Source organism: Nannobrachium achirus, assembly GCF_963921795.1.
Source record: "Nannobrachium achirus genome assembly, chromosome: 17".
Classification (NCBI taxonomy): domain Eukaryota; kingdom Metazoa; phylum Chordata; class Actinopteri; order Myctophiformes; family Myctophidae; genus Nannobrachium; species Nannobrachium achirus.
The window spans coordinates 57,421,593-57,448,454 of record NC_137824.1 but is presented as its reverse complement, the minus strand read 5'-3'; the positions used below and the strand labels follow the sequence as shown (position 1 = coordinate 57,448,454).

General features: G+C 45.0%; 1 protein-coding gene across 1 annotated transcript in view; it reads right to left on the bottom strand.

The window, feature by feature from the left end:
- Nucleotides 1-26,862, bottom strand: part of slit3 (slit homolog 3) — a gene marked incomplete at both ends in the record, with an annotated part of 393,381 nt that overhangs the window by 82,488 nt on the left and 284,031 nt on the right. The window contains 3 exons of the mRNA XM_080746832.1: nt 477-548; nt 15,229-15,373; nt 18,284-18,447. Coding sequence (XP_080602958.1) covers nt 477-548; nt 15,229-15,373; nt 18,284-18,447 — 381 coding nt within the window. The remainder of the gene's footprint in view (nt 1-476; nt 549-15,228; nt 15,374-18,283; nt 18,448-26,862) is intronic.

The following is a 26,862-nucleotide window of genomic DNA, read 5'->3' as shown; positions in this document are numbered from 1 at the left end:
CAACGACGGACAAGCAGAGAGAGAGAATGTGACTGAATGAGAAGAGAGAGTGACAACGACGGACAAGCAGAGGGAGAGAACGTGACTGAATGAGAAGAGAGAGTGACAACGACGGACAAGCAGAGAGAGAGAACGTGACTGAATGAGAAGAGAGAGTGACAACGACGGACAAGCAGAGAGAGAACGTGACTGAATGAGAAGAGAGTGACAACGACGGACAAGCAGAGAGAGAACGTGACTGAATGAGAAGAGAGAGTGACAACGACGGACAAGCAGAGAGAGAGAACGTGACTGAATGAGAAGAGAGAGTGACAACGACGGACAAGCAGAGAGAGAGAACGTGACTGAATGAGAAGAGAGAGTGACAACGACGGACAAGCAGAGAGAGAGAACGTGACTGAATGAGAAGAGAGAGTGACAACGACGGACAAGCAGAGAGAGAATGTGACTGAACGTGTAGATGTAGGTATACTCACATCCTCTTCAGTTTCTTGTAAGCAGAGAAGGCTCCTGCAGGGACGTTCTTTATCAGGTTCTGCTCCAGACGTCTACAGACAGACAGACAGACAGACAGACAGACAGACAGACAGACAGACAGACAGACAGACAGACAGACAGAGAGACAGACAGACAGACAGACAGACAGACAGCATTAGCATTGCAAATCACAATTAATCCGGGGGATTTAGAGTTCGGAAAGCTGCACGTCGGAAAGTCGGAACTCTCTGACAAAAAGTGTGTGGTCGGAGACGGTATGGACAGGCTTTTAAAGGAGTAGTTCACCCCCAAAATGACTATATTTTACTCTTGATTACTCACGCCAATAATATTCGTTGTTTTTTGTTGCATTCCCCATCTGGAATCAATGGGAGGTAAATTTACTATAATAATTTTTTTGTCTTAGGAATGCGACAAATACAAAAACATATTATTGAACTCAAGTCTGCATGGCATGAGTATTCGATAGAAAAAAAGTCATTTTGGGGGTGAACTTCTCCTTTAAGTTAAGGCATAAGAGCTGGTACTTAAGACAAAATACAGCCCTAAATATGAGTGAAAGATCTTATGTCCAAGACATACTGTGATTCGATGGCTGATCTGTTTAGTGTGTGTTCCTGACAACTCGTTTTGCCATTATGGGATCCCTGCGGGTCAAGAAACATGATGCTATCTGGTCCTTTATGTCCCTGTAGGTCACATGGATGGACATGTACTGTAACACAATGATTGTGCACCGTACAGTACAGTATGTCTGTCGCCTCCTTTCCTCCGCGAGGAGGAGAGGCGTGGCGAGAGGACATCGTCACTGTCGGGCAGAAACCTCCTATCTCCAAGTTTCATATTTGTATGTTTTTTCATAAAGTAAAGCCCTGCTTCGTCATACAAGACTGTCACACAAAACTAGTGAAAATAGCCGATCTACGATGATGCGAGGCGCTGTGTGCTCGTAGATCGGCTATTTTCACTATTTTAAATTGTTTTTAAAACCAGTAAGACTGCCTAATCGGGAGATAAGCGACCACCAGGTCGCATACACAAACTTTAGCAGGCAATGGTAGCCAAACAGGAGGGAATATGGGAAATGGGACAGATCCATGTTGATGACATGACTGTAGACATACTGTGTACTGCTTTGCGTGATTTTAGGGCAAAATCTGTATAGGAGCAGTGTCCAAAAATGTGTTTTGCAAGAATCGGCCTGATGGTGGCGCTAGAAGAGGGCCATGTGAGAAATGAGTGGAGGTGGAGGTTGTGGTTTGGCAGCCAAGGAGTGTGTGTGCAAAGTTTGGCATGGATAGGGGCAGCGGTGGCGGAGATAAGAGTAGGGGCAAAAGTGTGACGTGACGTGTGACAAAAAAGAAGGGGAGGTTTTGGACATACAAGGTTTCCACCGGACAACGACGATATGGGAGGGGGAGAGGGGAGAGGGAGAGGAGAGGAGAGGAGAGGAGAGGAGAGGGAGAGGGAGAGGGAGAGGAGAGGAGAGGAGAGGAGAGGAGAGGAGAGGGAGAGGAGAGGAGAGGAGAGGAGAGGAGAGGAGAGGAGAGGAGAGGAGAGGAGAGGAGAGGGAGAAGGAGAGGAGAGGAGAGGAGAGGAGAGGAGAGGAGAGGGAGAGGAGAGGAGAGGAGAGGGAGATCGCAGGGCCCGGCTTTACAGTGGAGGAATGATTTACACTCGTTTACACTCCCTCCCCCATAGGCCGCCGTTCATTCTCCGGCCCCCACCCTCGTGAAAGTTTACACTCGTTTACACTTCTTTACACTCGCTCCCCCATAGACTTGCATTGGTTTCTGGCAGGTTTCCGGCCCCCACCCTCCTGAGGATTTCTGCTCATTTCCCTAACCCCGCCTCCCCCACTGAGCCGGAGACCGGGAGACACAGCTGAGGACAGCCATTTCTGTTTACATTTGTATGGACAGATCGGCTGGTGCGGTTTGATTCCCCACAGACAGTGATGGTCTCTTGCTACTTGTTAGACTCCAGTAACTTTCCGGTTTTGTGTTTTATGTGTTTTGGATTAAATCAAGGCCAGGGTGGACATGTATCTCTCTCTCACAGCCTGTCTGCCCTGCTGGCTGCTGCAGTCACAGGGCAGAGGGGAGACAGGCAGACCGGAGCAGCCAACAGCTTGAAGCAGGTAAGCTGTACAGAGAAACACCACTAAACACATTTTAAATTGTGTTTTTAGAATGCCTGATTTTTTATTTGGTCATCTTTTATCAGGGGGAGCCATTGCTAACAAATTAGCGAATTAGCATCGCCTGTCTAAAGAGGCATTTGGGCATGATAGCAGGAGTTTCTGACATGGGCAAAGCAAACGTTTTTATGGCCAGATAAACTGTTATTGTGATTACAGAGGAATCGTTTTAGATAATCTGATAATGATGTGTACAGAGCTGTCTGTCATCATGTTGTCTGACTGAAAGCTACAGTCCATGGCATGCTAGTCAGTTATTATGATTCATCATAGGACACAGTCACTGAACATAATACTCTTTAGACCCCTAGTAGAAAGACGATTTTTGTATGTCATATTACTGTATACAACCACTGTATATTTAGCTTATTTTATGTTGCAGTTTGAGGGAATGAGCTGATGAGCTCTTAGCTCCGTTTTTATGTTATTTTCCTTAAGGCTCATGCCTTTATTCTCTACAGCTATTTAACATGATAATGCAACGTTTGTGGTGATGGGTAAGATGTGTTGGTCAACACATGTTTACTGTACATCCATCTGGGTTGGAGTGGCATGTGTAAACTGCTCAGTGGAATGTGCTTTGTTGTGCAAATGAGCCATCAGGGTCCATTTGGTTAGAACATGGGCTCCATGGTCTGACATGTACTTGATCAGGCTATTTGTTTCTGTTGTGTATCTACAAGCTTGTAGCTTGGCTATTTTATATATCTGATGTATACAGAGTGTATAGTGGTTATATCGATGTGGCTACATGATGCTATATTTCATTTTCAATATTTTTGAGTGCCAGTAGTTCTCAAACGTTTTTATGTCAAGGACCCCCCCGAATTAATATGCATTTGACCTCAGCAGAAAATAGTTTGTGCCATGGATCCCAAATATTCCCACACCTTTTGTTGTTGTTGTTGTTTTTACAAGCTTGTAGATTGGCTATTTTGTAACTAGCGGCTAGCTGGTGTCCATGCTATGTTAAAAATACAAAACAAAGATTGTGGGACCCCTGTGGGTCCCCAGACCCCAATCTGAGTGAAATGGCAGATCCACAAGCTTGTATATCTGCCATTTTCAAATAGGTGATGCATACAGGGTAACTAGTGGATAGCTGGTGTCCATGCTATGTTAAAAATACAAAACAAAAATCGTGGGACCCCTGGGGGTCCCCAGAGCCCAGTCTGAGTGAAAATGGCAGACCCACAAGCTTGTATATCTGTTATTTTCAAATAGGTGATGCATAGTCTAGCTGATTTGTATGTTAAAATAATTGTGCTCTTTTATTTTGTGATCACTGAAGTTGGTGCTTTGATTGCTTTCATGCAAGTAAGGGCAGCACTCAATGTATTTATTCATAATACCTGAATGCACTATTGCACTTATCATTATAATACATCAAACAAGCAGATATGTGTTTACATCTTTAGCACATACACTCGCAGATGACTACATGGTGACAGTAGCCAATACCAAAGGGCCGGTTTCGGAAACGACTTGTTTTTGGGGTGTCACACCTCACTAACTTGTTATTGGGGTTCAACTCCTCACGGCTCTAAATGCTAAATGTCACCTAAATGTCTCTGTTGTAAAAGGTTTATGTGAAATGTCAAATTCACAATTCTATATTTCATGACAGTTTGTGTGATATTGCTTTACTCTGCAACTATACTGTGATTAAATTATTTCACACATTATGCACTATGTAAAACATATTTCCAATTAAATAGTTAAAGTATCAAATCACAAGTTGTCTCAATACACTTGAGCGCTTTCTCCTGGCAGTCGCTTATCTCCCGATTAGGGAGTCTTACTGGTTTCAGGTATTAAAAAGTCGTTTTGTCACTTTATAAATGTGCAGATACCCTCTGTTAGGTATTTTGTTGTGGTTTATATAATCTTTTTATCAATTCATATTGATGACCAACTGACCACCTGACAGCTTGTGACTGTCACATGCTATAATGTCATTTACAGTACCCACAAGGTCTCTGTCTGGTAGAAATGCCTTATCTACTGCCATGGAGCCTGTAACTAAAACAATGAGAGTTGTTTTAGGTTATAAGGCTCAGCCTGGTGTCATGCAGACACCAAATGACGGAAGGACATCCCTTCAGGAACCTATGAACTCTTTGCGTACTGTATATAGAACCCACTTGTGGACAAGAAACATCCTATGAACTGTTGAAATGTCATCCATTGACTGACTAAATGACCATACTTATACTCATGTCATCAACATGGATCTGTCCCATATAGCGCCACCATCAGGCCGATTCTTTCAAACACATTTTTGGACACTGCTCCTACACATTTTGGCCTAAAATCACGCTGCAACCTGACAGTCGCTTATCTCCCGATTAGGGAGTCTTACTGGTATATATTATGTAGGCCTACAGTTACTATGATTGCTATATGTGTGTCAAAAACCATTCCTTTTTTAAAATGTAAATAGCCGATCTAAAAGTGCTATGTGACATGTGTGCTTGCACATTTTATATTTTCACTAAGCAGGGCAACATTATTTGCCTATTTGCACTAGGTGCTCTTACAAAGGCTGCTGTAATTGTTTTTCCTTTTTATTCGTTGTTGTATTATATTGTCGTTGTTTGCACAGTAAACACATTTATTAGACTTATTGTCATTGTTCTCATTCATATTATAAATACACATTTTTGTAGATTATAAAAAAGAAAAGTAGCACCATCAGCAAGGATCTCAGGTGATCTGAACACAGGGGCCATCAGCCTCATTGATGTCACTGAAACAAAAGTGACGTTGTGAATGTGTTAACTTGACGTGACATTCATTGCCATGGTGGCTTGTGGTGGGAATTTCTGTATTTTTGCCATGGACATGCAAATGAGTGGACAATATTGCAAGAAACACCTAAAGAGCTAGCCTTGAATGACCTATTAAAGGTCTATCTCTAGAGTCTAACTCTAGTGTACTTTTTTACACTCTCAGAGTTAAGGTGGTCCTTAGAAATAAAAGGGTTTGAGAAACGATTCAGTGGACTCTAATTCTTAGTAAATCAGTGGGTACTTTTTGTATATATTAGGTACTGTTACAATGTTGTTTTCCAAGTCCAATGACACCTGTCCAGTACAGGCCTCAGACACACCTCTATTGGCTGCTATATCGTTGCTGTCCAAAACCTTTCCCTTTTATAATTAAAATAATACATGATTAGTTTTGCACCCCTGCATTATATTGTTACTGAATTATTTGTTACGCTCCTGAATTATATTGTTACTTAATAGCACCTTACATTTATGACATATTATGCTACGTAATTATGTAAATCATTAAGATACAGTAGCCTAGGTCACGAGGTTGAGAGCTTAACGTTATTTAACTTTGTTTAACCACTTTAACTCCAGCATTACTATTCTGGGTGGAACATTCACCAAAAATAGCCGATCTACAAGCTCAAAATGCATCCCAATGGGACATTTTGTAAGCTTGTAGATCAGCTATTTTTGATGAAGAGATTAGATTTTGATCAAAAAGAATGCACAAAGTACAGTTCAGTCAGGTAACTCACGATATATTGAACAATGTTTATGTTTATCATCAATGAGTATACAAGGGTGTATGTCACATTTAATTTGGATTAAACTCATGACATTGTGGGCCAAAGTGACAGAAACACAACACAAACACATGGCTACTAGACATGCAAATCATATGCAGACATGCAAACAAGGGACCCTCCCCCATTTGAGACCTGTCAATCACCCTAGGGCTCAGCCAATGGCATCCATACGTTTACACACACATTTACATTCGGAAACCTCCACGGTACGCCTCACCCCCGAGGAGAGGAGAGGAGAGGAGAGGAGAGGAGAGGAGAGGGAGAGGAGAGGAGAGGAGGGGAGAGGAGAGGAGGGGAGAGGGAGAGGAGAGGAGAGGAGGGGAGAGGAGAGGGAGAGGAGGGGAGAGGAGAGGGAGAGGAGAGGAGAGGGAGAGGAGAGGAGAGGAGAGGAGGGGAGAGGGAGAGGAGAGGAGAGGAGGGGAGAGGAGAGGGAGAGGAGAGGAGGGGAGAGGAGGAGAGGAGAGGGGAGAGGAGAGGAGAGGAGAGGAGGGGAGAGGAGAGGAGAGGAGAGGAGAGGAGAGGAGAGGAGAGGAGAGGAGAGGAGAGGAGAGGAGAGGAGAGGAGAGGAGAGGAGAGGAGGGGAGAGGAGAGGAGAGGAGAGGAGGGGAGAGGAGAGGAGAGGAGAGGAGAGGAGAGGGAGAGGGAGAGGAGAGGAGGGGGAGAGGGAGAGGAGGGGAGGGGAGAGGAGAGGAGAGGAGAGGAGAGGAGAGGAGAGGAGAGGAGGGGAGGGGAGGGGAGAGGAGAGGAGAGGAGAGGAGAGGAGAGGAGAGGAGAGGAGAGGAGGGGAGAGGGAGAGGGAGAGGAGAGGAGAGGAGAGGAGAGGAGAGGAGAGGAGAGGAGAGGAGAGGAGGGGAGGGGAGGGGAGGGGAGAGGAGAGGAGAGGAGAGGAGAGGAGGGGAGGGGAGAGGAGAGGGAGAGGAGAGGGAGAGGAGAGGAGAGGAGAGGAGAGGAGAGGAGAGGAGGGGAGGGGAGAGGAGAGGAGAGGAGAGGAGAGGAGAGGAGGGGAGGGGAGGGGAGAGGAGAGGAGAGGAGAGGAGAGGAGAGGAGAGGAGAGGAGAGGAGAGGAGGGGAGAGGAGAGGAGAGGAGAGGAGAGGAGAGGAGAGGAGAGGAGAGGAGCGTTTAGGTCTCAAGGCCATCTGCAGGGTCAGCTGTCAAAATGATAAATGGAGCCCGTCTTCCCCGCTCCTCTTCCTCGACCTCCTTCTATACCTGTACACTTCTGACTCTGTCCCCAGACCTTTATGCTGTCTAACCACACTCCCAATTATATGTCCACGCAGCCGCCCATCTGCAGTGTACAGTATAGCTACGTCCAGGGGCGTCGCACCAAATTCTGGGCCTTGGGTACAAGGATTCACTGCGGGCCCCCCATGAATGTTAACTATTGAAAAATAGCAGATATACAAGCGCTGCAAGCTTGTACATCTGCTATTTTTGAAGAATTGTGAAAATGTGTGCAAGAAACCCATGTTTCCATGTCAGTGATGCTCAAACTTTTTCATGTGAAGGACCCCCAAAATGGTATGTATTTGGCCACGGAACCCCATCTCAAAATATTGAGTTCCAGGGACCCCCCAGAAGCAAAATTTGAGTTACAAATGTTCGCTTAAAAATACATATATTCAAAGATTTGCACACATTTTCACGACTTTTCAAAAATAGCAGATATACAAGCTCACAGCGCGGCACCGAGTGCCGCGCTGTGAGCTTGTATATCTGCTATTTTTCAAAAGCTAAAGTATACAATAATCAAGGCCCCTCCACCACCTTGTGCCCTAGTAACTCAGTCCCACTTTCCTACCCCTTGTGACGCCCCTGTATCTAGTTATCTACAGCAGAGGTTCTCAAACTTTGAGATGTCAAGGACTCCCAAATTGACACTTGCGGTTACAGTGGCGCCAGTAAGTTCAGAAAAAGCTAAGGTATGTCAACACGACTGGTGTCTTGCATACCTTAGCAACAGGCGTGATACATTTATTTTAAGAAGTACATTTTATTTTTTCCCCCCGTTTCTATGGTTTCTTGGGCTGGATATGGCAGCCTGGAATGGTTGTTCAAGTGCAGCTAAACTTGGCATGTTTAGTAAACGTGCCACAATTAACAATAATGCATTGCACCTGTGCAGCTGACCTGCGGAACCTGGGAATATACCATTTTGTCAAGATGGGGAGAATACAAGTGTGGAGAATATAATTATAATACCTGTTAAAGTGACCATTTTGTTAAATGTAGCATTTGTAGTTATTTTACTGTCATTTAACAACATAATAACAGACAAAGAGACCTTCATGGATTTGTATTTAAAAGTAACTTTTATTCTCCCCCATGGACCCAGGGTATGGCAGCCGCATACCCCTGCCAACCCTTGTGTCGACTTGTCGACTTTTTCGTTGATGCCCTAATACATAGTACTGTATCTCTGTCTGGCCTGCGTATCTGTCTAAAAAGAAATTGCCATCGCCTCAAGTCATTGTGAAGTAAAAATGTATCCACGTCAAAAAAAAAAAAAAAAGCACTCAACTCATCCCTGTCTCCCCAACACTTCCCTTCGTTCAATAAACCTCTGCATCGCTGGCAAGCCGGACGCGTCGCGCAACCACAATCCCAGGGGGTCAAAATGAATTAAGAAACCGCCACGCAATAACAAAGACAATCTGCACACGCGACAAGTAGTAAATTATACCCGGGAGCAGCCAGTATACAACAAGGTCAGGACAAAGGCGATTAGGGGTTCAATATCAAAGGATGTGTAAGGGTGTAGTGTCAATATGAGGGGATCCATAGCTGCCAGGGACACGGACTGATTGTTTGGTTAAATGACAGATTGAATTCAGGAGATTGGTTTGGCAGGTGAGCGCCTCGCACACACACACGCACGCACGCACGCACGCACATACACACACACAATCAGGGGTGTCGCACCAAATTCTGGGTACAAGGATTCACTGCGTTATTTTGTGCTTTAACTATTGAAAAATAGCAGATATACAAGCTCACAGCGCGGCACCGAGTGCCGCGCTGCGAGCTTGTAGATCTGCTATTTTTGAAAAAAAAAACGTGAAAACTTGTCTTTGAAGTTTTTTGGAAAAACCTATGTTTCTATGTCAGTGGTGCTCAAACTTTTTCATGTGAAGGACACCCAAAATGATATGTATTTGGCCATGGACCTCCATCTCAAAATATTTAGTCCCAGGGATCCCCGAGAAGCAAAATTTGAGTTACGAATATTCGCTTAAAAAATACATATATTCATAGATTTGCACACATTTTCACAACTTTTCAAAAATAGCAGCAGCCCATATACAGTGCTGCAGCACTCAGTGCTGCTCTGTGAGCTTGTAGATCTGCTATTTTTCAATAGCCAAAGTATCCACAAGTTTCCAACATCCCATCGTGCATTGCGCAGAAACTGGACCGAGCTTCCGGCGCCACAGCTGAGTGTGATCTACAAGCTCACAACGGCTGCATCTGCGACGCGACGTGAGCTTGTATGTCTGCTGTTAACCGGAAGTGTGGTGCAAAACATTCTCCAGTAAATTCCAGCGGAAACAGGTGGATAGAATAAATATCCCCCCCCCCCCCTTGTGACGCCCCTGCACACAATGACACCCATCTCCGCCGATGTTTTTTTTTTACGTCTGTTCTGTAAAGCACTTTTGAATGACCCGTGTTTTGATGAAAGCACTTAATTAATTAATTTGTAGCACACAATTGTACACTCGCTACCATGGCATTTGTATGCCGTGCAGGGCTGGCACTTGTGCATGCAAACAACACACACACACGCACACCCACACACACAAACACACACACACAGAGACACATGCACACGCACGCTGGCTGCAGGGGTATCGCACAAATTCTGAGCTCAGGGTACTTTAACTATTGAAAAATAGCAGATATTCAAGCTCACAGCGCGGCACCGAGTGCCGCGCTGTGAGCTTGTAGATCTGCTATTTTTGAAAAAACTTTTGAATAGTCTTTGAATATTTCAAATCTCTCTCTTTCAAAGGTTTTTTGAAAAACACATGTTTCTATGTCAGTGGTGCTCAACCCCAAAATGATATGTATTTGGCCACGGACCCCCATCTCAAAATATTTAGTTCCAGGGACCCCCCAGAAGCAAAATTTGAGTTGCTTAAAAAATACATATATTCAAAGATTTGCACACATTTTCACGACTGAAAAATAGCAGATATACAAGCTCACGGCGCTCACCCCCTCCACCTTGGGCCCTAGTAACTCAGTCCCACTCCCCCCCCCCCCCCCCCCCCCCCCCCCTTGTGACGCCCCTGGCTGGCTGTGATCCCTGCCAGCATGCAGCCAGAGGGATGAGTGTGTCCCCAACGGAAGACTGACAATACATCATCCTATTATGTATCCATTGTCTCCGGCTGCAGCAACATTTATTGTAATGGATCACAACTCTATTCAATGTGGATGTGCGTGCGCGTGTGCACACGCGTCTGTTTTACTTGCACGTGCTTCTATGTGTGCTGCTTACACGTGCACCTTTGTGTCGGCACATTTTGTGCACACATGAATGTGTCTGCATTACTGTGATTTCGTGTATGTGTGTGTGTGTGGTCAAATCCATACACGGCTGTGGAGGCGGTCTTTTGTTTGACTTGTGTGCGCATATGCGTGCGTGTGTGTGGAGGCGGGTGTGTGAATGTGGTGGCATGTTGTTTGCATGTGTGTGTGTGTGGTGTGCCTATGTGCACATATATTACTTATGCGGTGGAGGTATAGCAGTATTGAGGATTGCTATTTTACTCGCACAGCAATCAGCAAGCTGTCCCCTGTACAAACAAACAGGGACGAGCAATCAATACAGTTATCACACACTGAGACGTGTCGCGTGCATGTGTGTGTGTGTGTGTGTGTGTGTGTGTGTGTGTGTGTGTGTGTGTGTGTGTGTGTGTGTGTGTGTGTGTGTGTGTGTGTGTGTGTGTGTGTGTGTGTGTGTGTGTGTGTGTGTGTGTGCGCGTGTGTGTGTGGAGAGAGAGAGAGAGTGAAATAAAATAGTGGGGGGTGGAAGAGGGAGAGAGAGAGACAGTTAGGGATGGGACGATAAGCGATATTATCATTTATCGTGATAAAATAACACTCACGATAATCATATCGTGGAGATTTAATTCATCGCGATATCGTCCTCCGTCATGCACTGGGATCAATTCACCTTTTATTTGCCGAGCTGCATATCCGGTACCATTTAAACACTCTATTGGTAAAAGGTACTTAAATTATATGTACTTGATAGTCTTTTTTTCACCCTCTACCAAATATCTTTACCAAAAAATTGCCGATCTACAAGCTTGTAGATCGGCTATTTTTGGCAAATGTTCCGCTCCAGGATAATGGATGTCGGGGGTATTTAGATTATCGTGATGATATCATAAATCACGATTTCTTTGGTCACAATAATCGTGAAATGACATTCTCATATGGTTCCATCCCTAGAGAGACAGTACGAGGGAGAAGGACGAAGGAATGAGAGAAAAGGATAGAGGGATGGAGACGAGAGAAAAGAGAGCGCCGATGCAATATGGAAATGTGGAGAAAAAAACATTTTAATACACACGCACACACACACACACACACACACACACACACACACACACACACACACACACACACACACACACACACACACACACACACACACACACACACACACACACACACACACACACACACACACACACACACACACACTGGATGCAGCTCATCTTGGTGCATCAACCACCACTAACTTGACCTCACACAGCGCCAAGGAATCAAATCGTCACAGCGTGTGCACGTGTTACTTTCTCAGCACATCGCACGGTTTTCACATGCAAATAAATCACGTCGAGAGGCAACACCTCTCTCGTCTCCTCTCTCGTCTCCTCGGTCGCCTCGAAAACAAATTGCACCTTCGACACTTGTTAGTTGTTGCCGCGCTCGACGTCCGCCGACATGTATATTTATCGAGGTAATTCACATTCAATGCTATTCATAATTCTTTCATACGTGTCAGTGTGCGCCGTCTGTCCCAATATATATATATTTTTTAAGATTTGTTTTTGGGGGTTTTATTGATAGGACAGTAGACTGACAGGACATGGGGGGAGAGATGGGGAGTGGCAAAGGTCGTCCGGATCGGAATCGAACTGGCGCCGCCGCCACCAGGCATCCATGCCTATATGTCAATGCCTAAGTGGTATGCGCCTGGACCAGTAGGCCAGCGGGCGCCCCCCTGTCACAATATTTTCATATTGCACACTTATGCTTCAATAGGTGTGCGGTGCTCCCCTACTTAAAAAATACCACCACACACCTTTGCCTCAATGCTTTACTCAAGAAAGAACTATGTCATTTCATAGGGGGAGAGTAACATTTCTACCATCTTGAACGACAGCATCCCTCTATTCGGTTTGACAAAAATATCCGGTCTACAAGCTTGCAGATCGGCTATTTTTGGCAACGAGATTTTGTGTAGTAGAGGGAAACAGTGTTGATTTCGTCGACTAAAACTATGACTAAAAATGTTTGTCGACTGTGTTTTTTTCACTGCCGAAAACTAAATAAAAACTAAGCTGTGATGACTAAAACTAAGATTAAATATATTGACAATTTCGTCTACAAAATAAAAACTAGACTAAAACGTTAGGGAGGGACTGGTGGAGAAGAGTCATTTTATGTTTAGTTGCTCTCAGGTTTTGCGTGCTGAAAATAGCAGCTCACAACACGTCGCAGCCACGCAACCAAGTGTAAAATCAGTCATTACGATGCCCGCCAAAATACAATCTTATGATATTTAGTTGACTAAAATTAGACTAAAACTAAAACTTTTCAGGTGACTAAATTATGACTAAAAATAAATGACATTCTATTCAAAAGACTATGACTAAAACTAAATCAAAATTTGCTGTCAAAAACAACACTGGAGGGAAAAGAGTGGTCCAAGTGAAGTACGCAACACTGGTCCATTTTGACAATTAAGAATAGAGGGTTCAAGTGGTTAAAGAGGACATTCTCCTTGCCAGAGTGTGTAGGGACTAAACCAGTGTGTTTCCCTCCAGATGACCATCAATGTATACCGATTAGAACAAGACATTAAGGACATAAACATCTCACTGCGGCGCGACCGCACATAAAGATTTCATTTTCCACGCACACATGAGAGAGGACAGAGGAGGCACCGAAGTTTTAGTGGTGGGAGCGAAGAGCATGTTGTGTTCAACTTCCCCAAGGCTAGATCTTTCCCCAGACAGGGAACTGAACCACCTCTTTGATCACAAAGACATTTTGTTTTAACCCACATGTAGCGCCAGATGGGTGGGGTTTACCACATCTAGGCTGAGTGCAGTTACTCCCCAGTTCAGTTAGGGGGCTCCGCTACAGTACACTAACTAAGCGAAGCTAAATTAATTTCCTAAAAAGCTGTTCATCCTTGAAGAATGTGTCAGGTTGAAACGTTGGTTTCCTATTCAAATCTGTTTTCAGTATCGGGGCTACGAACTGTTGTCATAACCTTCCACCATGTGTTTATGTTTATGTTTATTAAAGGATCCCCATTAGAGACTCACGAATGAGCCTCTAGTCTTCCTGGGGTCCTGAATCAAGCAACTACAATACAAAATATACAATTAAAAATACAAATTATTAACAGTTTTACTGCCAGATGTTGTTATTTATTTATTGGGTTTTGTGCCAACAAAAGCACCTTACCTTTGCGATGTTATAGACAAAGATGTATTCATTTTTTTTCATCATTATTATTTTCTTTTCTCCTTAAATAGGTGTACTTTCGCTATACTAGCAGTAGAGGGCAGCCTCATGCAAGAATTAATGTGAAATGGCTGCGGTAGGCTACCGTCCGTCAAGACAGCTCAATCGCTACAGAGCAATAGACCCAGAGAAAATAACAAGGAAGAGTGTTGTTACTCTATTGATGCTAACGTCCAGTGGGTTTTTGAGAGCACTTTTACGGGAGCTGTCTCTACGGTACACACCCGCGCGACCCCTCATCAGTTTACAGACATCAAAACAAGGTACAAAAGAACGAGCCAAAGAACGTACAATTGGCATCGCACCGCCGGGAAAAATGGGGCGAACGGGAACGTCCAAAGCGGTAAAAGAGTTAAATTATTTCTATGTGCCGTATGTGTGACGAGGTTTGAGAGAGAATGTTTGTGTCTGAAACTTTTCACTCCATCAGTGCAGGTGCCTCTCCAAATGGAGGGCTTGAAATTGTGGATGGAGCTCGTTAATTTGTATTGATAATGAGCACCTTATCGATCCTGCTTATTGAGCCGGGCTTTTGCCGAGCCCACTATAGAGCGTTTTCTAATATTTTGTGGAAAGATATGAGACGACAAATTCAGAACATAACTGATCTTTTTTTTTGGCCAGTTGTTGCTACTGTGAGTTTGTGGCTGACCACTATGAAGATGACAATTGACAAAAGTAACACATATCATTAAATATCATTCAAATAATCATTCATAAAAGTGCAATACGTGTTAAATGGCTTCTTGATATTATGGATAGTACTGTAATAATTTCTTGATCGCCTCTTGTCTTGTCTTGTTCAAACTTGACATCATGGGCCGCTATGCTCGATAACAAGCTAACAAAGCTTATTGATACCGGGTACTTAATAAATCTGTTATCGGGTTATCGAGCTACCCTTGTTTGTCGACTTTGGGCTCCCAGACTTTTCCATGCAAAGGACCCCCCCCCCCCCCCATAGTGAAATGGTTTGAAAAACAAAAAAAGGCAGAAACAGCTTATCACAACGCATCGCAGCGCAACATGTTGTGACCTTGCAGATAGGCAATAAAGAATAGTTTTTAAAGCCTTTGGACGATAATGGCCCCAATATGGCATGTTGACGACGCCTCACATCTGCTGACAATCGTTGACCACAAAAACACAATGCTCAACGCTGCTCACATCTCTATGATGCCCTCAGGCAGGTTGGCCGGGATCTCCGTCAGTCCTTTGCGCCGACAGTCCACGATGTTGTTGTTGCAGCTGCAGCTGGCCGGACACACGGACACCTGCGGGACACACATCCTCGGCTCCGACTGGGCCGGACCTGGGGGAGAGAGAGAGGGGGACAGAGAGAGAGAAAGAGAGAGAGAGAGAGAGAGAGAGAGAGAGAGAGAGAGAGAGAGAGAGAGAGAGAGAGAGAGAGACACAATAAATATGGCCTACTAAAAAGAGTGCCATTTAAAAATGGCTGAAATGTATATAGCGCTGAAGTGGTTAATGTACAATATGTTTTGTATTAAAACTCAAAATCTACAAAGTAACTAGTAACTAAGTTACGTTTTCAAATAAATGTAGTGGAGTAAAAAGTACAATATTTGCATCTGAGATGTAGTGGAGTAGAAGTAAAAGCATTGGAAATGTGGAAATACTCCAGTAAAGTACAAATACCTCAAAAGTGTACTCAAGTACTGTACTTTATCAGTGGTGTAAAGTAACTAGATTTACTTAAAGGTCCGCTGTCATGGTAGGTCACGTGGTCTATTTGAAAACACTTTGAATCAAAATTTCCCATAGTCCGCAACGCAGCCCCCTCCACTCCCCTACGAGTACCAGCCCTCTAGTGCGGCCGGGGAGCTTATTGAATCCATAGGAGGAGACGTGCGCGGGGAGGAGGAGGAGCTCCTTGGTCAGAATCAGCCTGTCTTTTCTCTTCTCCCCGTTTTCTTCACGCGTGCGTGCGTGCGTGCATGCGTGCGTAGGTGTGTGTGTGTGTGAGTGGCCGTTCAATGCGACGCAAGCGAGCGTGTGAGGACAGAGCTAGCGGGGCTACGGGCAGCGGCGGGGGAAAAGGTGGCAAGCCCCCCCCGCATTTACAGGCGGCAGAGGCAACATCCCTCTCTCGTGAAAACATTGTATTTTCCATTTCAACAATTAGACACAAACAAGCATATTCACATGAACAATGGGGAAGTAACAACCATGGAAATATAATTTCTATATGCACAGATTTATATATAAATTTGTGTCTTTAGCTTAGCCCTGTGGGAGCAGAGAAGTTGCTTTCTGAGGGCTGCGATAGCGGCCCTGCGGGCGATGGGAAGGGAATGTACATTGTACAGACATACAGTAAGTAACAGTCAATTAATTAATTTGATTGGCTTATCGCGGATTCCCACAATGACATCAAAAAAATATTAACTTGTTTTTAAGATGATTTGACAGTACCCCTTTAGGTGACATAGTCCCTTTAAGTAAAACATTTGAGTACTTTTTCCACCACCGTTCAGTATATGTACTCACTGTTGTCACTTTACACCACTTGTGTGCGACAAGCCATGAGTTAGGCTTAATAGAGCCACCAGTGTGACTCAGCTGAATCAGAGAGCTAATGAAGTCACTATACTATCAACTGGCCGGGGCTGATAACGCCATTGTTGTTTCAGAAAAGTGCTCTTTAAGCGAATGCCCTCCTCTGTGCTATCATGACTCCCTATACGCTACTGACACACAGTGCGTAGAATGTATAATATACTGTAGAGAACTGGTCCCTCACACTGTCTGCCGTTGATAACGAGCCTGCGCTGATTACATTGTCTGGACAGAGCCATGCTGTGGCAGCGACTGCGGTAAAGGCACTGTCTGTTGCAGGGGTGGGCAACTTTGATGATTGCGAGGGGCGGGCCACTATATTTCCACCATCACTCCAGAGGGCCACATTGCATGTTGCTACGTCCTACTTTGTCATATGTCATACAAAAGAAGCAAAAATAGCAGATCTACAAGCTCAAAACGCATCGCGCTGCGATGCGTTTTGAGCTTGTAGATCGGCTATTTTTTGCCTCTTTTGAATCGGAATCCTGAATTATGTTTTGTTATTTTTTAATTGGAATTCTGAAATGTAAAATTTTTATTCAATTTCAAACGCATTTAGTTATATACTCATGTTAACTTCATGAACCCAAATACAAATACATTGGACATAAAAAAATACATTTTAATACTACTATACCAGGCTACTAGTATAGACTGAAGTAATTAAAGCGGTCATGTTTGCACGTTTGGAATTGTAACAGCCAGGCCTGGAATTTCGTCATTTTAGGGGCAGGGCCACTTGGCCTTTAGTGTTGTACATTTCTTTTTGGGCACAAGGCTAAATGCCAGGGCAGGAAGGCCATCAAATAAGACAAGATCTTAGTCCATTGAAATAATTCATTGAATTTAAGGGTTAAGGATGATTTAATAGACTGTATTGAAATAAATAATATGTATAATCTGATCCATGCTAACTGCTAAGCCCTGCACCAATCAAAGTCACTGGATTGGTTTAAAGATGGGGACTCTGGGGAGTTAAGATTTCAGTGCGTGCGTGCGTGCGTGCGTGTGTACAGTATGTGTGTTGCGATATGGACAAAATGTCATATCTCAGTATTTATGCCGAATATTTCGATGTCGATACGATATACATTATTACCGAACACATTTCATATTCAATATTTTAAGTGTTCTAACAGTGAAAACTAAGTATTATTCAAAAAACAGCACATACTGTAACAAAGTCAATATCACTCTTGATTTTAAGAGCCATTGGGTTCCCACACTTGTTATTTGATATTCAAATTTTAGCAAAAGGAAATGATATGGGCAACGATATGAGCGATATTGGTGATATGGGCAACGGTATGGCGATATATCGCCTATCACGATATCGTTGCCTTTTACGATACTGATATTGCACATGGTCATACCTCGATAACGATATATTGTGCAGCCCTAGTGTGTGTGTGTATGTGTGTCGGCAGGCATGTGTACCGTACTTTCTTTACTTGGTACTTTCAGCTAGAGATTGTGTGAATTTGTTTGTACCGTATGTCTACAATACATGTGTGTACAGTATGTATGCAACATGTCCACATGTATGTGTGCTTGTCATATTCCCATTAGAGTGCGTGCATGCGCGTGTACATGTGTGTGTGTGTGTGTGCGTGCATGTGTGCGTGCGAGAGAGAGGGCTAACCATTGCAGACAAAGTCTTTCTTCTGTACGTCAGGGACGTTCAGGCCCCTCATGTTGGCGGGGGCCATGCACTGGGTGAAGGGGGCCAGGCTCCGCCTCGCTCTGAGCCAATCGGAGAGCCAGGAGAGGTGGCAGTCACAGTGGAGGTTGTTGGAGTGCAGACGACTGGAGAGAAAAAGAAGGAAAAAAAGAGGCTTTACAACAGTGCTTCTCAGGGACCCCCGGAGGACCCCCGGAACTCTGAGAGCACGCTTTGGGTTCCACGTGTGTACTCTCAGAGTTAAGGAGTTATGGTCAGGCCACGACCCCCAAAATAATCATATTTGAACTGGTGCTATCACAGTGAGATGATGAACTATATTACCCTATATGCTGGGGTCCCACAGGACTCTGAAAATAGGTAATCTACAAGCTCACAACAAGTGATGCATCATGAGTTTGTAGATCTTCTATTGTCACCGAACAGTCGCCCTCAGAATAGGTACGCTAAGGTTCAAATGTGGTTGAATTGGTTAAATTGTGACATCGTTCCATTCCAAGTTCCATGCTGTATCATATAGAAATGTGTGTGTGTGTGTGTGTGTGCGTGCGTGCGTGAGTGCGTGCGTGCGTGCGTGTGTGCGTGCGTGCACTACAATGAAACAGGCGAGTTTCAAACTGCATTAAACAGAAAGAAGACAGTAAATTCCCGTACTGTATAGGGGCTGCGCTATGAATTCGATACAGCATCCTTGGGTGAAATAGAAAGGCTGTTGCTTAACGCGAGTCACACACGCGCGCGCGCACACACGCACACAAACACACACACACACACACACACACACACACACACACACACACACACACACACACACACACACACACACACACACACACACACACACACACACACACACACACACACACACACACACACACACACAGCCCACACAGAGAGCAATATTCCCCAGTCATTTCCCCAAGGTCTGACACAAAATGACTCCCCCAGGAGAGACTGCCAAGTGAAAAGAGGGAGCTACAGGGGAGAATGAGAAAAGAGATAAAGTGATATAAAAAAAGAGGAGAGAAGGGACGAGAGAGAGAGAGAGAGAGAGAGAGAGAGAGAGAGAGAGAGAGAGAGAGAGAGAGAGAGAAGCGGATAGAGGAGGAGGAGAGGTGTAAAAGAAAGCGCAGCAAAGGAAAAGATGACTAAAGGAAGGGTGAATAAGGTTAGGCTCTCAGTCTCAGGAGTTTGAGTTTGAAGGGAGGTGTTGAATGGAGACGAGCTGAAGTAACAACACAGGCCATGTGAGAGAAGGACAAGAGAGGACAGTTAGAGATTGTATGGAGACACAGAGAGAGAGAGAGAGAGAGAGAGAGAGAGAGAGAGAGAGAGAGAGGACAAACAATAAAATAGCTTGTAGTCAGCGTATCGTGAAAGAGACCGTCGTCAGTCCGTCAGCCAATCAACCGCGGGCAAATAGTTAGAATAGTTAGAAATTTAAATAAAACAATTCACAGGAGGCAAGCAGTGATCACCCCATGATGTGCACTGCAAAGTAGTTTCAAATGCACTACATTGCAGGTGCTTTTTGAGAGTGAAAAAATGAGAAGACATGTGTGACATGTGTGATCTGGGCAGCTTGCCCCAGGAAATGTGGCAAACTCAATAGGGAACAACGGTATATACGCTGTGGTGCCATGGTGTCGCTCTGCGGAAACATGCAAGCGCATAACACGGCGAGTCCGCGGCGCGTGGTGAGCTTGTTGGTCAGTTATTTTTGGTGCGCCATACCGTTGTACGGCGGAGTATAGATGAAGCATTAGTCAGCTGATGATTCAATCAGTCAGTCAGTCATCTGGCCAGCATCAATACTAATTAGTATATTGCTGTGTGACCGTGTCACTGGTCAAAAATGCATTAACAGATTCATTAGTACTGAGCCACAAATTGAAGGTTGAAATCGGTTGAAAATCTGCTATTTTTGCCGAGCAAACACGCTGTGTTTATAAATCAGCCATCAGTCAGTCAGTCGGCCACTGAATTTATACTTTGCAAGCCGGTGTTGCGTACGGGAAAACAGCAGACCTAACAAGCATACAAGTAAGTGCCATTGATGACATGACTCTAGACATACTGTGTACCGCTTTGAGTGATTTTAGGGCGAAATCTGTAGGAGCAGTGTCCAAAAATGTGTTTGAGCAGTGTCCAAAACTGTGTTTTGCAGAAATAGGCCTGATGGTGGCGCTAAATGGGACAGATCCATGTCGATGATATGACTCTAGACATACTGTGTACTGCTTTGCGTGATTTTAGGGCAAAATCTGTAGGAGCAGTTACCACATTTCTTTTGCAAGAATCGGCCTCATGGTGGCGCTAGAAGAGGGGCATGTGAGAAATGAGGGGAGGTTGTGGTTTGGCAGCCAAGGAGTGTGTGTGCAAAGTTTGGATAGGGGCAACGTTGGCGGAGATATGAGTAGGGGAAAAGTGTGACGTGATTGACTGACAGACTGACAGACAGACAGACAGACTGACAGACAGACTGATAGCCGGTGGAGGTTTTGATAGTAACTGCGACCTGACAGGCGCAACAATGTATGCTTTTAGATCATGCTGTTTCCGACGCGCGACACCCAAGCACGGCAAAGCACAAACGGGGTTTTTGAGCTGACCGGTCAGCCAGCTTAATCAGCCTCCAGACAGTGAGTCAGCCCAGGCTACCATAGTGTTAAAGAGGTTTGTAATAACGCAGAGGACAAATCCTGTTAGGGGAACCAGAGATGGTCTCATTGATGCAAGCAGCGGGGGCGGTGGCTTTTAAGCCATTTAGGCTTAGAATTACTGAATGCTTTAACCAGTGAAAAATAGCAGATTTACAAGCTCACAGCGCGGCACCGAGTGCCGCGCTGCGAGCTTGTAGATCTGCTATTTTTGAGAAATCATGAAGATTTGTGCAAATGTTTGAATGTATATATTTTTAAAGTGAACATTTGTAACTCAAATATTTGCTTCTGGGGGGTCCCTGATACAATATTTTGAGATGGGGGTCCATGGCCAAATACATATCATTTTGGTGGTCCTTCACATGAAAAGGTTTGAGCAACGCCGACATAGAAATGTATCTTTTTTTTAAAAAAACCTTAGGATTCAGAAGACACTTATAGAATCGGATCAAAATATTCAAAGAATTGCACACATTTTCAAAATCTTTCAAAACTAGCAGATCTACAAGCTCGCAGCGCGGCACTCGGTGCCGCGCTGTGAGCTTGTATATCTGCTAGTTTTCAATAGTTAAAGCATAAAATGATACGCAATAATGCGTATAGCCAGTCTAAATGGCTTAATACGGCTCTCCCATTATAAATCCAGTTCATAGTCAGACCCCTGCTTGGAGATAGCCCCGTCCCAGCCCACCCCGGGCTTAGCCTTAATTACTGACAAGGAGGATTAACTCACATGGGGAATGAGAACAAGGCAGGGGGCAGAGTGTGTGTGTGTGTGTGTGTGTGTGTGTGTGTGTGTGTGTGTGTGTGTGTGTGTGTGTGTGTGTGTGTGTGTGTGTGTGTGTGTGTGTGCGCGCGCGTGCGTGCGTGCATGCGTGAGTGGGGACCTACTTTCAGGTGTTCTTGGCATTCACACTGGAGGGTTAATAGGCTCGGCTTTATAGTGAATCTCAGGGCGGATTCACACTGCAATCCGTTTGATTAGAACTGATTCTGAAACCGGTTGCTGGTTCACGCTGGCCAGCATTCACATTGGCAGACCTTCTGGCCTCCCTGGAGATCACTAGCACTATACAGCCCGGTCCTATAGGTGGCGGTATGCACATAGTGTCATCAACTATGCGACATTGCTGATGGTGGTTGCCAATAAATTCAGGCACGAAAGTTGGTGTAACAATTCAATGACGCGCGACAGCGCAGTGTGGAACATTGTTGCAGTGGTCTTGGGTCTCGCACCCCCCACACCTCGACAAGACAAACAAGCCTATTTGCATATCAATTGACCTGTGTCGCTGATCTACAAGCTCACACTGACCTTGCATCCGCGACGCGTTGTGAGCTTGTAGATCTGCTATTTTCCAGGCGCATAAACGTGCAGAATGATGAGCGAGACATGCAGCGCAGCGCACGTTATTATTTTAATTATTTAATAATCAACATGGCTGAAACGCTTGTGGCTTAATATTCACATTAATGGCACGTCAAGCAGGCACAGCAGTGCACAAGCAGTGCCAAGGAATCTATAACATCGAAACAAAAGTCAGGGATAAAGGAATACTTTTAGGCTATTTTCTATCAACAGCGGTAAGTCATTTTCGGTTTGTTTTCATGGTTTAACAGTTCATGGTTTAACTTGTAGGCTAGTGCTTTCTCTTTCTGCTTTTCTTTCCCGACGGGCGACAGCGCACACACATGCATGCACGCACGCACCACGCCCCCCCCCCCCCCCCCTCCCGCTGTAAATCTGATCCCAGAGCAGCATAACCATCATCTCACAGTTACAGCCATACTTCATGTCGCTGCCTCGCGGCTAATAACGGACCTGAATCTGATCCTAGGTCAGCCTAGATTACAGTCCCGTGTTCCGAATGTTTTAACGGAGCGCCGGTTCTGGCCGTCCCGTCTTACTTTCACCCCTGCCTCAGTGCGCTGGTGCGAGACAATAAATAACTGTTCGCCAATTGCTACTTCTCCCAATTGGAAGTACATGACACCAGTCCAGCGCACCACAGTAGTAGGCTAACTGGTGATATAAAACATATAAACGAATTTTAGAAGACAGTCCTACAAGCAAGCAATCTCTCTGTGAGATGAAGTCGCTGATCCCATGGCCATGTCGACAACTGTTACCCAGTGTTTATTTGTGCCGACGGCTGACTCGTCGACATTATATGAGGTCACGTTCAACATCAATACCGTTTTTGAGGCCGGTTGCTTCACACTGCGGCTCACCGGTCTCGAGGTCGCACAATGCAGTCTCGAGACTACCTCTTGAGGTGGTTTCGAGGCTATCCGTTTCTGAGGAAGACCGCACGCTTCACACTGTCAAAACCGGTTTAAACATCTGCCAAGTAGCCTCGAGACCGGTCTCGAGACCGCAGTGTGAATCCGCCCTCAGAGTCAAACACGTCCGTGTGCGCGCACAGGCACGCACGCATGCACGCACGCATGCACGCACACACACATCCTATAGCAGTGGGGGCGCTGATCTTTTCATTGGTTGGAGACTGAGAATGGGAGACACCACGGGGCGATATCATTATCACTAATAGACTAGTATAGATACTGCAGAGAGAGAGAGAGAGGGAGAGAGAGAGGGAGAGGGAGAGGGAGAGAGAGAGGGAGAGAGAGGGAGAGAAGAGAAAGAAAGGGAGAATATAGAGTGGAGAGAGAGGTCAGACTGAGGTGGCAGGGAAAGGAAACTATTTCATTACACCTCTCCCCCCAAACACAACCACACACGCACGCTCGCAGCCAACGCACACAGGCTGGCGCACTCACACACACACACACACACACACCCACACACACACACACACACACACACACACACACACACACACACACACACACACACACACACACACACACACACACACACACACACACACACACAGGCACACACACGCCTCCAACTTCCCTGCTAAGTGAATCAGGGATATCTCTAACCGTTTGATTGAATCAGTTGTTTTTTATAATGGCAGCAAATCCAATAGGGTTATCTGAAGGAAGGACACACAAACCTAATACAACACAGACACGCAGGAGGAGGAAGACTGGGATGGAGGAAGAGGAGGGGAGAAGAGGAGGTGAAGGGTTCTGGTCTGGGGGGAGTTTGGGCGAGACCGGAGCGAAGGCTCGGCCGTCACCGTATAACGCACAGCAGCAAAATCCTCATTAAACCAACAATACGGGACTTAAGCCCTTTGCACAGAGGCGCGCTTATCCGCACGGATAAAACGGACAGTTTCATTTTTTGAAAAGAAAACAACGATTCTCTACGACCTCATGCACACCGGATCCGAATTAGCCGTGCGACGAGTGGCTGCGGCCGTGCGTTTTTTTTCTCGATCGAACCCAGTTCGATTTGGGCGTCTTGTCGCATGCGGTAAAAAAACTCATCACTCCTTTTATGACTCCTTTTGGGATCCGCAGCGCCGATTCCGCACAGCCTTGCACACCAAATCCAATGCGTTTTATTCATGCAGCAAAGGGCTTTATAATGTCACAGCTTATCTGTGTGTAGACGGACGTGTTCGCATTTTTATATCACAGAGATATCACAGGTGACATCACCTATGTAACAGTCCAATATGGGTATTCCCCAGAATCCCTTTTATGCCCATATATGAAGATCAGCATGTCATCGATATAGTATATAACACTGGCCAGATGGCCAAGACATGGACCATATCTGTTTGGCTGGTTCTGATAGGGATCTCCATGAATGGGCATGACAAATATTGTATGTTGTGATGTCATGGGAACCACTCTAACAGCATCCCTTTTATTCCCATATGGAGATCCCTGATGTCATCAATATTAAGCCCATATCGAACAGGACTTCATATGGGAATGCCCATATATGGATATATCTCCATGTATGGGCATAAAAGGGAGGTACTATACTGTATACAGTACATGCCATGGATCTCCATATATGGGTACCAGGGGTCTCCATATATGTAACTGGTCCGATATACATCACTGGCCAGATAACGTCGCCCTGAAGCGTCTTACTAGAATATGTTGTTGTTGTTTCTTTAGTATGGTAGAGTATGTTAATACAATGTAACTACTGTAGCTGCAGTGTATGTGCACAGCCACACACACACACACACACACACACACACGCACGCACACACACACACACACACAGGTGCTGCTTCACGCCGCAGTTCTGGTTTCTTTTAACATCGTCAACCAGACCAGGTTATGCAGTATCTGCTTATATGTGTGGTTCCGTTGCCTGCAAGGGGCTTGAATCAGAGATGAACAGATTGCAGTCCTATCCGCCGTTATATGTGTAGCAGACGGGTAATAAAATAATTATTACATTCTGATTAATAGCAGATCGGTTGCAGGTGGGTCAAATGATAAATAATGAAAGAGGAAAATATTCATTTGCGTTGCCTCTTCTTCCCATTCTGTGTGAAGTCCGCAGAATAAGCTGTCACGACTTTCTACACCAGTGCTCAACTTACTTTTAGGCTCAAGACCCAAAGGAGAAATTAGACGTTTGCCTGGGACCCAACCTAGTGAAAATAGCAGTTCTTCAAGCTTATAGATCGGCTACTTTCACTAGTTCTATTTATATATCTTTTCTTAGATGTGTTTGTTCGTTTGTTTTATACATTTTTTAAGACATTTTATCATTTTTAGGGGTGGGGGTAGCGGTAGCCTGGTTCCAGACCTGGATCGCTAGCCACACCCCTTTGAATTTTAGTTTAGGCGATACAGGTCTGGTAGTGCTCTCATTGAAGCGGTTTTCCTCGTATGGAAATCCGTCCGGCGAATGAATCAGCGTCGCTTCAACTCGATGACGTCGGGGCTATTGAAAATTAGCAGATCTACAAGCTCGCAAGCGTGGCACTCGGTGCGGCGCTGTGAGCTTGTAGATCTTCTATTTTTCAATAGCTAAAGTATAAAATAATTAAGGCCCCCCCCTCCACCTTGGGCCCTAGTAACTCAGTCCCACTTCTCCCCCCCTTCTGAGTGACGCCCCTGGGTTCTTTCTAGCCATCTAAAATGTTCCGCCGTTACACAATGAAAGAGTGACTAGAGAGCAGCTGTCCTCCTGAGCATCATCGGAGCTTTTTCTTCCTCCGGAAGATCACTTAATAAATACTTTCAGGTTGTGGATAAAATGTACATCTGCTTTATGTAAATTCTCCCCTACGCTCTCATCCCCAAGACACGAACGGCATTCGTCCCCGTGAGATTTGAGTACATTTACCAGGTGGGTCCACTCAGGGGCGTCACAAGGGGGGGAAAGTGGGACTTAGTAACTTGGGAGTTACTAGGGCCCAGGGTGGAGGCCTTAATTATTTTATACTTTAGCTATTGAAAAATAGCAGATATACAAGCTCACAGCACGGCACCGAGTGCCGCGCTGCAAGCTTGTAGATCTGCTATTTTTTGAAAAGCCGTGAAAATGTGTGCAAATCTTTGAATAAGTACTTTTTAAGCGAACATTTGTAATTCAAATTTTGCTTCTGGGGGGTCCCTGGAACTAAATATTTTGAGATGGGGGTCCGTGGCCAAATACATATTGTTTTGGGGGTCCTTCACATGAAGATATTTGAACACCACTGACATAGAAACTTCAAAAAACTTCAAAAAACCTTAGAAGGATTTGAAATATTCAGACTCCGCACAGATGTTCACGATTTGTCAAAAATAGCAGATATACAAGCTGTGAGCTTGTATATCTGGTATTTTTCAATAGTTAAAGCACAACATGTGAGTGAATCCTTGTACCCAGGGCCCAGAATTTGGTGCGACACCCCTGACCAGGTGGGTCCACTGCGCTTGCAAGCGGAGAGCAGGGAGAGCTGGGCGGCTGCAGTGGGGAAAGCAGTACTGTAATGCAGCAAA